Source organism: Rhincodon typus, chromosome 23 (genome assembly GCF_021869965.1).
Source record: "Rhincodon typus isolate 14 chromosome 23, sRhiTyp1.1, whole genome shotgun sequence".
NCBI classification, from domain to species: domain Eukaryota; kingdom Metazoa; phylum Chordata; class Chondrichthyes; order Orectolobiformes; family Rhincodontidae; genus Rhincodon; species Rhincodon typus.
The window spans coordinates 29,828,580-29,841,181 of NC_063354.1; the positions used below are offsets into that span (position 1 = coordinate 29,828,580).

At 42.2% G+C, this 12,602-nt stretch overlaps 1 protein-coding gene across 3 annotated transcripts in view; it reads right to left on the bottom strand.

Annotated features, from left to right (window-relative positions):
* The window catches only part of LOC109911826 (mycbp associated protein), a 91,708-nt gene that overhangs the window by 19,845 nt on the left and 59,261 nt on the right, over nucleotides 1-12,602 (bottom strand). For all 3 annotated transcript variants that reach the window (XM_048610921.1, XM_048610920.1, XM_048610922.1), the window contains exons 14-16: nucleotides 7,421-8,050; nucleotides 3,732-3,856; nucleotides 2,267-2,382 (exon numbers count right to left, since the gene is read on the bottom strand). In XM_048610921.1, coding sequence (XP_048466878.1) covers nucleotides 2,267-2,382; nucleotides 3,732-3,856; nucleotides 7,421-8,050 — 871 coding nt within the window. The remainder of the gene's footprint in view (nucleotides 1-2,266; nucleotides 2,383-3,731; nucleotides 3,857-7,420; nucleotides 8,051-12,602) is intronic.

Genomic DNA, 12,602 nt, shown 5'->3' on the forward strand with positions numbered 1-12,602 from the left:
AGCATCCTGGGAAAACGTGTATAACGTTAGTTTTTAAGATTAACAATTGTATTTACAATTTAAAAATATTCATAACAATCTCCCATTTCTGATACACGGCTGAATTCATCTATAGCTCACCATCAACCTTGGTAACTGTGGGTCTACCTGTTGATTAAAAGATATTTGGGCAGGTACATGAAGAGGAAAGATTTAGAGGGATATAGGCCAAACACAGGCAAATGGGACTTGTTGAGTTTGGGAGACTTGGTCGGCATGGACTAGTTGGATTGTAGGCTCTATTTCCTTGCTGTATGACTCTACTACACTGTCTGTGTGTCATTCTCAGCGCTCCATGTGCACTGTCCTACTACGTTAGATAGCCAGCCCAGATGTAATCTGCTTCAATCTCCAGGCTCATGCCAAGCCCATCTTTATCTGCTTATTCTTGACCAAGATGCACCCCTTTCAACAATGACCTGGGGAGTCAACCACCCTTTGCTAAACACTTCCAAACATGTGATATATCCCAGCCTGCTGTGGAATGATAGGGAGGAGTTTGCAGAGGTCCTGACATTAATTTTCAAATGGATACAGGAGAAGTGCTAGAGGACTGGAGGACAGTCAATCATTATTCAAGATAGATGGTAAGGGTAAACCAGGGAACTTTTGACTAGCAAGTCTCACATCAGTGGTATGGAAACTGTTGGCAAAAATTCTAAAGGGACATAATTAATCTCCACTTGGAGAAGCAAGGAAAAATTAAGAATAGTCAGCATGGCTTTATCAAGTGGAGATCATATCTAACAGGTTAGTTTGATTTTTTTTTTGAGGAGGTGACTAGAAATGTGGATGATGTAGTCTATATGGACTTCAGTAAGGTTTTTGACAAGGTCTTGTCATGGGAGACTGGTCAAGTAAGTAAGACCCTGTGGGATCCAGGACAATTTGGCAAACTGGATTCAAAACTGGCTTAGTGGCAGGAGGCAGAAGGTGATGGTTGAATAGTATTTTTTTTGACAGGAAACCTGTGTTTACTAACATACTGCAAGGTTTGGTGCTAGATCCCTTGCCGTTTGTAGTGTAAGTAAATGCTTTTAACATAAATGTAGGAGGTATGATTAGTAAGTTCGCAGATGGCACAAAATTTGGCAGTGTGACAAAGAGCAAGGAGGAAAGCCTTAGACTGCGGGACGATATAGACAGGCTGGTCAGGTGGGCAGAACAATGGTAAATAGAATTTAATCTCGAAAAGTATGAGGTGGTGCATTTTTGGAGAAGTAACAAGGCAAGGTAGCACACAATGAAGGATAGGACTTTGGGAAATAAAAATAATTGGAGGGATCTTGGTACGCTGTCCACAGATCCCAGTGGTGGATAAGATGGTTAATAAGGCATATAGAATACTTGCCTTTATTAGTTAAGACACTAAATACAAGAGCAGATAGGTTGTGATGGAGCTCTACAAGACATTAATTAGGCCAAAGCTGGAGTACAAATTCTGGTCACCAGACAATAGGAAGGATGTGTTGGCATAAGGGAGGTGGAGAGGAAATTCACCAGGACATAGCTGCAGTGCTCCAGCTCAAGCAATGAAGAGAAACTAGGTAGGCAGGGGGTGTTTCTCTTAGAGCAGAGAAGGCTGAGGGGGTGGCCCCATTGAGTTGTATGAAATGATGAGGGGCATAGAAAAAATAGATAAGAAGAGACTTTTCCCCTCAGTATAGGGATCAATAGTCAGGGGCATAGACGATAAAGGATAGAAGGTTTAGAGGGGATTTAAGGAGGACTTTTTTCACCCAGAAGTTGATGGGTATCCGAAGCTCAATGCCTGAAATGTTGGCAGTGTGGGAACCATAACAACATTTAAGTATTTAGATAGAGTTATACAGCACGCAAACAGACCCTTCGGTCCAACTTGTCCATGCCGACCAGATATCCTAAACTGATCTAGTCCCATTTGATGATCACTTGAAGTGCCCTAGTATACAAAGCTAGAGACCAAGTGCTGGAAATGGGACTGGAGTAGATAGATGTGGGACGACCAGCACAGATACGATGGGCTAAAGGCCTCTTTTTATGCTGTAAAATTCTATGACCTGTAGGTGTCTGCAGACACCAATTTCAGAAACACTGCACTAGGCTACACTCCTACAGTTTGCAGAGGATGACAATGGATACTGTTGCATGTTATGTCAGAAATACACCCAAAGTAGTTTTACCTGCAGTTTGAGAGTTTAAAAAAATCACTAAGAGCCCAGTAAAGCAAATTTTCTTTGGAACTTACGGGTTTCTTCCACGATGACACTGCCTTCACTCTCCTTTTCAGGCAGCCCCATTATCTCCCTGAGATGCATCGAATAACCAACAAGCCTATCGACTGTTTCTTGCCAAAGCTGATAACTGTAGCAGAAGAAATATAGAGAAGCAGTTCATTTGTAAAAAAAGTGCAGCAAGACAGTAGACCTGCTGTATACATGACCATTTTGATATAAATGCTCTTCAGTCACTAGAGCATATTCTGTTTTAGGGCTTCCATCATAACACTTCTGTGAACCATCAACATATAATTCCGTATCCACTCCATCTGGGGAATATTCTATTATACATCACTGTTGGTCCTCCTCCGCTATATACCCAAGGCACCCATGGGTTATTCCTTCTGCTAGCACTATACCTTGAACTGTGTTACGTTCCACATTCTGCATTTCCCAAAGACAACCAGTAATATGGCTTCTCAAGCTGCCCTCCAACCATCAGATATTGTATCACACCTGCAGGAGAGTGTGTTTCATGTGTAACACTTCACCATTCATTGTGAGACAACAAGGTGCAGGGCTGGATGAACACAGCAGGCCAAGCAGCATCATAGCATTGTGAGTGGCTCACATGCCTCCACTGCCTATTACGCACAATCAATGCCTACCTTACAGAGTGCCATGCTTCCCACTCCAGGTGGCAGCGTGGCTGAGAAATTTGCCATCAGCTCCATCTGGTCTCTTTGTTCCTAAGCCAATGTAGCCCATAGTGCCTTCTTTCGTTATGGACACACCAGATGAAAGGCTGTTGTTAAGTTTTTACTGGGGAATTATACCAGGAATATGGAATAAAAGTGAGTAATCATGAATAAGATACAGATTAACCATGATCTAACGGAATTACATAACAGTCTTGAGGGGCAGAATGGCCTTCTCCTATGCTTAGACAACAAAAAGGTTCTAAAAATAATGTTAACTGGAGAAAAGGATAGAATAATGGGCTAACTATTGGTGCTGTCTGGAACCAGGGTTCAAATTTTATCCAGAATGTTGGGATCAGAGTTTCCTTGCTGTTATGCAGCATGTTGGTGAGATCTGGAATTTGGTAACAGACTAAACAATAATTTTAAAAGGGATTTCAGAAAATTTTTGATGAGAGAAATTCAGGGCTGACAGGATAGGGAAGGGAAGTGGGATGAATTAGATAGCACTTCCAATGGTTTGGCACAGGTACCATGAGCTGAATGATCTCCTTTTGTGTTGTTTTACTCCATAATTCCACTCTGATGGTAAGGCTCCTGCATGAAAGAAGCGTATGCTTAAAGCATGAAGTCGCTTGTGTTTTGGTAAATTGACTTTGAGCTGACCATATTACAAAGGTGCTACAAATGGGAAACTGTTGCATTCAGTCCTATGGTTAGTACGTATTTAATTAAAAGCTTACCAATTTAAAACAAAATAGAATGAATAATGAGTTCAAGGAGTTCCACTTACAGCACTTTGTAGAAAATATTCTCTTGCAGACTCATTGGTGTTGTGCTGAGTTCAAGCACTTTCAAGTTGAGCATTTCCAGAGCGTCATCCTTTTGTTTCTCACTCACCAGCAATGTTAGCACATCCTGATGCAGGAACACATTTTAAACAAAGAGAGTATCATCGGAAAAACTGTCTCTCTTTTATTAATGCATAGCTTCCAATTCAAGTGCTCCAATTATTGTACGAGTTCCATTTTGCTTATAATTCTACTTATAATTAAAAATAATGGAAATGGCATCCACAAAGATCGCATGTAAAACACTATTGGTGAGATGTGAACACAACCAAGAGTCATAGAGCCGTAGAGATATACAGCATGGAAACAGACCCCTTGGTCCAACTTGACCATGCTGACCAGATATCCTGTATTAATCCAGTCCCATTTGCCTGCATTTGGCCTATATCGCTCCAAAGCCTTCCAATTCATATAACCATCCAGATGCCTTTTAAATTTTATAATCGTACCAGCCTCCACCACTTCCTCTGGCAGCTCATTCCATACACACACCACCATCTGCGTGAAAAAATTGCGCCTTAAGTCCCTTTTATATCTTTACTCTCTCACCTTAAACCTATGCTCTCTACTTTTGGATTCCCCTATCCTGGGGAAAAGACCTTGCCTATTTATCCTATCCATGCCCCTTATGATTTTATAAACGTGTATAAGGTCACCCCTCAGTTTCCGACACTCCAGGGAAAATAGCCCCAGCCTATTCAGCCTCTCCCTAAAGCTCAAACCCTCCAACCCCGACAACATCCTTATAAATCTTTACCGAACCTTTTCAAATTTAACAACACCCTTCCAATGGCAGGTAGGCCAGAATTGAACATAGTATTCCAGAAATGGCCTAACCAATGTGCTGTACAGCCGCAACATGATCTCCCAACTCCTACACTCAATGCACTGACCAATAAAGGCAAGCATACCAAAACGCCTTCTTTACTATCCTATCTACCTGTGACTCCATTTTCAGGGAATTATAAACCTGCACTCCAGATCTTTGTTCGCTTTTTCTCTTTGTTCAGCAACACTTCCCAGGACCTTACCATTAAGTGTATAGGTCCTGTCCTGATTAACCTTTCCAAAATGCAGCACCTCGCATTTACCTAAATTAAACTCTATCTGCCACTCCTTGGCCCTTTGGCCCATCTGATCAAGATCCCATTGTACTCTGAAGTAACCTTCTTTGATGTCCACTACACCTCCAATTTTAGTGTCATCTGCAAACTTACTAACCATACCTCTTCTGTTCACATTCAAATCATTTATATAAATGACAAAAAGCAGTGGACCCTTCAAAGCAATTGCATGAGTAAATCTTGGGTAGTATAAGTACAGTTTACTCAAATGTTGCAATGTTCATTTTGTGAGTCAGCTTTGGATTTTTCTTAACGTTGCTTGATTATAATGCATAGACAAGAATGGAAAAAGCACCAGATCAAGCTGGAAGGCACATGACGCCAGATTATAGTCCAACAGGTTTATTTGAAGGACCTCACCTGAAGAAGCAGAACTCCGAAAGCTTGTGACTTCAAATAAACCTGTTGGATATAACCTGATGTCATGTGACTTCTGACTTTGTCCACCCCAGTCCAACACTGACACTTCTACATCCAATAAGCTGGACAGTTGACCATACCATGTCTTGGTCCAGATGAACCAGCCAAAAAATAGAAGTTTCAGTGACCCCATTGGCAAAGGTATGATGTCACTTATACTATGAAGAACTTAGAACAACACTCTTGCTGTTTATATGCAGCACAGGAAAGACCATTTAAAGCATTATGCCTGTGCTAACTCTAAGAAGAAGTTATTGAATTGGTTTTAATGTCCTGCACTTTACCAAAAGCCCTGGAAATATTGCCCTTTTTTCACAAATCAGCCTCTTCCCTAGCCTTTAAATCTCCTGGCTAAAATTCCCAGCCTCATACTCCTCACAGTAAGAGCTTTGTATGCAGAATGGCAGGAAACTACTCTCATATTAACAGTAAGACCTGATGCTGCATGAGATTTATGTTGTTGGATCGTGAGCATTGACACTTTTTGACAGTCATGCCTGGCTCTTCCCCTATTTCGTCCCTGGTTCAAGTAAATATCCTACGCCAAGAACAGGACGTTGGATGAGGATGGTAGGTTTATCCTATGAGTATTAGCCAACATAGCCTGACATCAGGAAGTAGGAAGAGATTAGTTTGCCACTTTCGTAAAGTATAAAGCCTAAAAGCTCAACATCAACAGGATCACATCAGTTCTCCCGCCATGGACAGAGATCAGAAGAAGGGAACGTCATATTTAAAAACTGAGATGAATACAGCTATGCTATAATGTTGGAGCCCATAGAAACGTAGGAACAGAAGTAGGCCATCTAGCCCATCAAGCCCACTTCATCATTCAAAATGATCATGGCCAATTTTCTACCTCAACAACATATACTCGCTGTCTTCCCATATCCTTTGACACTTTGAGCCTCTAGAAAGCTATCTTTTTTTAAAACATATTCAATGACTTGGCCTCAACAACCTTCTGCGGTAGAGAAACGTCTATCTGTCCTTAGTATTGGATATTTATTTGAACTGACAGCAAGGACAGGCATAGCTAGGCTTGACACTGAAAGAGTATCAATTTTCAGAATCTGATGACAGAGATCCTGTAAGGTACCATACCTTACTGCTAACAAGAGGGTAGTTCCTTTAAAGTTTTTTTTGCCATTTGATGTGCTTTCATTTTGTGAGGAGAATGAGGCTGGTAAGTCTAGCCAGGAGATGCCAACAATGGGCCACCTGTCAGCATTAGGAGGAGTTAAAGGACAATGGGCATTGGGTAAGTTATATGGAGTACAGTGAGTGAGTACTTTTTTAAAATTGTGGTTCATTCCAAACTGGAATATTTGTGATTACAGCAGTGATCCTAGTTTAAACTGTTTGTCCCTATCTGCCTAAAAAGCCTTGTACATTACCTGCACACAGATACCAGTGCCCATCACATTGCCACCACTACTTGTACACAGTGGCTGCATTATCTGGGGGACAGGGAACCTGATGCACTGAAGCATCACGAATCCCTCAGTACTTAGGCTCACACATAGAAGAACGGTTCCTATAACAATCTTGCCTTCAAGACACAGTTTGAAAACTAGGTCAAAAAGATTACAAAACTACAGAAAATGAGACAGAAAAATATATCCAGGATGTAGGAACTTAGTGGTTATTAAATTTCACTAGGAATTTGTGGGCAGTATCAAAAAATGGACCTGAATACTGCTGGATTGTCTTAAGTTCCCAATATGTTGACCAGTGTTCTTCAGGGCTGGGAAACTGCCCTAACTGCCCCTTTGATATGACATGCTGGGGCATGAACAAAAAACACAGGTTCCCTGTCCAAGCACAGCACGGTGCTCCTGCAACCCGAGTGGAGCACGCCCTCTAGTTATTGGATTCGAATGTACCACCCTGTCCTGGGTCTCGGTGGCCAATGCCTTCAGAGAAAACAAATTTAGACAATAGGTAACTCCTACATCTGCAAAACAAATACATGAAACACAGTGATTTCATCTAGTTCTTAATCCCTGTAAACAAAGTACATTATTTTGTACTTTAAGCCAAATCACTGAAGATTTACAAGAAACAACAGCAAAACAGAACTATACCTTTCTAAAAGAGTCGATTGACAAGTCCCACTCAGGTTCAGATTCATCAGGAGGTGGAGCTTTCTTGATTGGTATTACCTCTTTGGGAGCTTTTACATTCTCTACTGGCTCCACATAGCGAGCAGATCTCCTGCCATGGGAACGGGTCTTCTCCTTGCTTTGCTTTTCTGAATCATTAGCTCTGGCAGGTGATGTGTCTTGATGGTGTGACTGATGAGAAGATGCCTTTCCATGGGTACGGGTCTTGTGCTTGGGATGGTCGTCTACTTCATCAGTTGATGGAGTTTTGTTAGTTGGTGTCCTTTTATCATGGTGCTTTGTTTGCTCCGGATCTTCCACACGGTGAGAAGTTGCCTTGCCATAAGAACGTGCCTTCAGCTTGGAGGACTCCTCTGCTTCGTCAAATGATTGACGTTTAGTGGGTGTGCTTTTATCTTGGTACATTGTACTATTCAGACGATTCATATACTTGGCGGGGGTTTGGCTCTTGTCTTTGGGCCCTGTGTAGGGAGGAATGTTACTACCTCTGGGTTGGTTTTCACTTGTTGTGTCTGCTTCTAACTTATTGTGTGTGAAGCACAGTTTCCATAGTTCCTTGAGGCTTTGCACAATGACATACTTGTAGTGCAGCTGCAGAGGAGGTAAACAGAAATTCTGGTCAGCCAGATTCTCTGGCAAAACCTTCAATGCATTATTATCAGAATAGGTTCTGCTATTGGAGGAATTCATTCACATTTTATTTGCCTTATCACTCCCTCCTCTTCCTCTTTCCCCAAGGAAGCCAAGGTAGTGAGTATTGGCAGTAAATTACTTGACAATGGACAGAGCAAAACACTAGATTCTGGAAATCTGAAACAGGTCAGTCAGTATTTCTGTAGAGAAAGAGAGTAGATATTTCAGATCAATTACTCTTAAACAGAACTGAAGAAAGACCAATCTAGTACATTTTGAGCCTTAGAACAGGGGAGAAGCCATTGACCTGAAATATTAACTCTCTTTCCCCACAAATGCTGCCTGACCTAAGCATTTCCAATTCTTATTACACATAACGATGGAACCTTGTTACTGTCAGAGAGTCAAGGGAATGTGGATTTCAATGTAATCCTTCAGTTATGCCTGTTACTTTGATAGGATATCAGCAGAAACCCCTTGAGGAGTGTGAATCATCATTTATAACATCTCTGGCAGAAAACAGCAGACTCTCTGTATAGACATCTTTCATAAGGGACATTGCTTCAATGGCACACAGTGGGATTACTATTATTCATTTCTGAGGGCAGACCAACGATGAAACCACGTACATGGAGTATGAAAGGTAGCAGCAGTGGCAGTAGCAAGGGATGAGCTTTCTGAACCATGTAAATGGTCAGTTAAGTCCTTTAAAGAACTTGTTATTAGTTTGTTAAAGGACCAGTTTTGGTTGTTATTTATGAGGAGTAGGTTACCAAGTGGTAGTGTCCCCAACTCTGAGCGACGAAGACTGGGTTCTAGTCCCTCCTGCTCCAGGGATGCGTAATAACAACTCTGAACAAATTGATTAGAAAAATGTCTAGAAAGTACCTATAAGGAACAGATTTGATGCATCATCAGAACCAAGAAAGAACACTGAAGATGAAAGATTCAGGAAAAGCCCTCATTCACAGCTAAACTGATGTGCTGTGTGAGAAGAATGATCTCTCATGTCTCTGCAATCTTGCAAAGGCATTTTGTGAGGGAGAGCAAGATTGGAGGGGATTTGGGAGGGGTGTGTTCAATTCCTTCTGCTTATGGCTTTCACTGGCCCATAATGGAAGAATGGTTAAGGAAGAATACATTTAATTGCCCATGAGGGACGGAGTGTTAGAAACATTTCTTAGGGGGAGATCATGTCTGACAAATTTAATTGAATTTTCTAAGGAGGTGACTAGGTGTGTACAGTAGGATGGTGCAGTTGATGTAGTCTACATGGACCTCTGTTTAGCTTTTGACAAGGTCTCACACATAGACTGATTAAGAAGAGCCCAAGATAATTTGGCAAACTGGATCAAAAAAATCACTTTGCGGCAGGAAGCAGAGGGTGATGGTTGAAGGTCTTTGTGTGACTGGAAGTCGTTGTCCAGTGCCATACCATAAGGTTCAGTGCTGAGTCCCTTGTTGTCTGTAATGTACAGTAATGACCCAGACGTGACGGTGGGAGATATGATTAGTAAGTTTGTAGATGATACAAAAATTGATGCTGTAGTAAATAGTGAGAGAAAAAGCCTCAGACTTCAAGGCTATATAGATGGGCTAGTCAGTAGCAGTGAACATGGCATGGAATTTAAATCTGAAAAGTGAGAGGTGTTGCTTTTTGGGAGGACTAATGAAGCAGGGGGGTACATGTTGAATGACAGAGGCTCAGAGGGTCTTTGGGTGCATGTCATAGATCTTTTATGGCAGCAGTACAGGTAGATAAGGTGGTTAAGAAGATATCTTGGATACTTGCCTTTATTAGTCAAAGCATTGAATACAAGAGCAAGGATGTTACGATGGAACTGTATAAAACATTAATTAGACCATAGCTGGAGTACTGCATGTAGTTCTGATTGCTAAAGGAAGAATGTTATTTTATTAGAGAGGGTGCAGAGAAGATTCACCATGAGGATGCCTTGGCTTCTGTGATTCAGCTATGAAGAGAGTCTAGATTGGCTGGGTTTGTTTTCTTTCAAGCAGAGAAGGCTGATGAGGGACCTGTTTGCAATGTACAAAGTTATGAGGGGCATAGATAGGGTAGGTAGGGAGAAACATTTCCTACTACTAGAGGAGTCAATAATCAGCACATTTTTCAGGTAAGTAGCAGGAGGTTTAGAGGGGATTTGAGGAAAACCTTTTTCACCTACAGTGTGCTGGAACTCAATGCCTAAAAGGGTGATAAAGGTGGAAACCCTCAAGACATTGGAAAACTATTTAGATGAGTATTTGAATCACCACAGCATATGAGGCTACTGGCCAAGTGCTGGAGAATGGGATTAGAACAGATAGATGCTTCATTACCAGTGGGGACATAATAAGCTGAATGACCTTTTACCATGCTGTAAAAACTACACTTCCTGTTCTCCTGTTTGTCACCAACATAAAAGAAACACTAAATCTGGCTTAGCCCAAATAATTTCCTAGCATACACATCATATATTTACATAAGAGATCCAAGTGATGCATGAAGAGACACCACTGATAAGGGAGCTGACTCACATTCAATCCTACTGACATAGTAGCCTGCACTCATAGGCACTCCTCATGACATGGCGGTTTGTGCTCACAGCCACACTTCTGAACACAGAAACCTGCATTTACAGCCACTCCTTTGAAATGTTGCCTCTGGATTTCAGTGGTGGTGCCTGGGCAGAAGGCATTCCAAAGATTGCTGCACTGGCATCACCTTAGGGGCAGTCTCTGTCATAGAGCATTCGCCCATCACATGTACCATTGGAGATGGACGTGGATGAGAAACCTTATGAGGGAGGGGTGGCCCCCTCATTTCCATGTTGACACCTCAGCCATCTCATGGCACCCTTGATCACTGAAGCATAGCTGGTGTCTATGCCATGCTTCAATACAGCATTTGTGACACTGAACATTCGATGCCATAGAGTACAGCGTGCATTCTGTGCGTGTCAGCACTGTTCCTGCATGCACTTGAGAGTGATGTCATAAATATACCCTCTATGAAACTGACCACTTTCTCAGTGAAGAATCTTATGGACCTTATGCACTGAATCATTGTGAAACACATGAGGTGACTAGATTCCTCAATTCTTATTCCTTGACTCCAATTTACTTGGGCAAGTTCAACTTGGGCACATATCTCACCCAGATTCTTCAGGCAGAGCTGCCTGAGGCACTGCACCCATACCCTGATGAGAAGCCTGGAGTCTGTTCTTCATTCTCCAGGGGTTCTGGCTACAGCCCATTCTGCCCTGTCACAAATTCTACCACTCTGACAGGGCATGTGCTTCATTCTGTGCCACCCTCTCTTATAACACACACAGACTCACAGAGGTGTGGATATCTGCATTGGCGGTGTGTAAATAAAATGTGATAGTGCATGCTCCAGGGTGGTATTCTCTTCTGATTCATAGGGATCTTATGAGTGTTATGTGGGCTGTTGCTCCTCTACGGCTGACCCTGTGGGAGACATACATGAGGAGGTCATGAGAGAATGGAATATTTGACAGATACTCATGATGCTAAGTGCAAAACGAAATGTCAGCTTAGGAATTGATGAATTATTGCACAGGGAGCAAAGTCAACCATCTCCTGGACATGAAGATGTTGAGATGCTTTCACCTTGTCTATGACAGACAGTTTTCTTCCAAGCACAGCCATTCTGTCTAGGTCAGGGGCCAGCTCGATAAAATACATCAGCAATGTTAGCTGTGGCACCTCTCGATCCAGGCATACTTTCACATATTTATTCTCAATTCCTGTTTGACCTGCAAGGTGAAGAATGATGTCATGAGCACAATACCTCTCTTCCTTACCACACATCGCAGCAGTCTGCATTCCAGCCTGCAATCTGTTCTGACCTATGCTTATTTGTTACAAAGGCTGCTGAACACGTCAATCCTTTGTTCAGAAGAATCTATTGCACCCTGGGGAATGTTCTCTTTTTTATACCTGTATAAAATATTTGTACTCACCTTTCCAGAGCTGTGAAGGTCACTGAAACGTAAAGACACTGTACCAAGCTGCTCTTGAGCACTTCTCCACTCTTGACTTCATGATTCACCTCTCTCCATGCCCTCTTGGTGAGTCTTTGCAGGCTTTCTGTTGTCGCTGGCAAACAGCAGGATGCTTCTTCTATCTGTCACCTCCTTTGGTAACACCAGCAGTGTGGCATCTGGTGAGGCTGGTGGCTGCACTGCAACAGGTTGTTGGTATTGCCCTGGCTGAAGGATTCTTCTTTTGCATTGCCCTTTGCTCAGCATCCTCCAATGACCCTTGGCCAAATGGTAACATTAACAATGGCTTGCATGTTAAATAGGGCTAACCAGTGCCTCAATCCCACCTCCAGTTGCATCTACCATTTCTAATTGGACAGTGAGACAGCCTTGGCCACCAACGTGCAAACTGTGATCTCATGAAATTGAAAGCTGCCAACAATAACAACAAAACGGCAACTCATACACATTGCATAGTTGGTGCTGGCAAGTAGAAATTAACA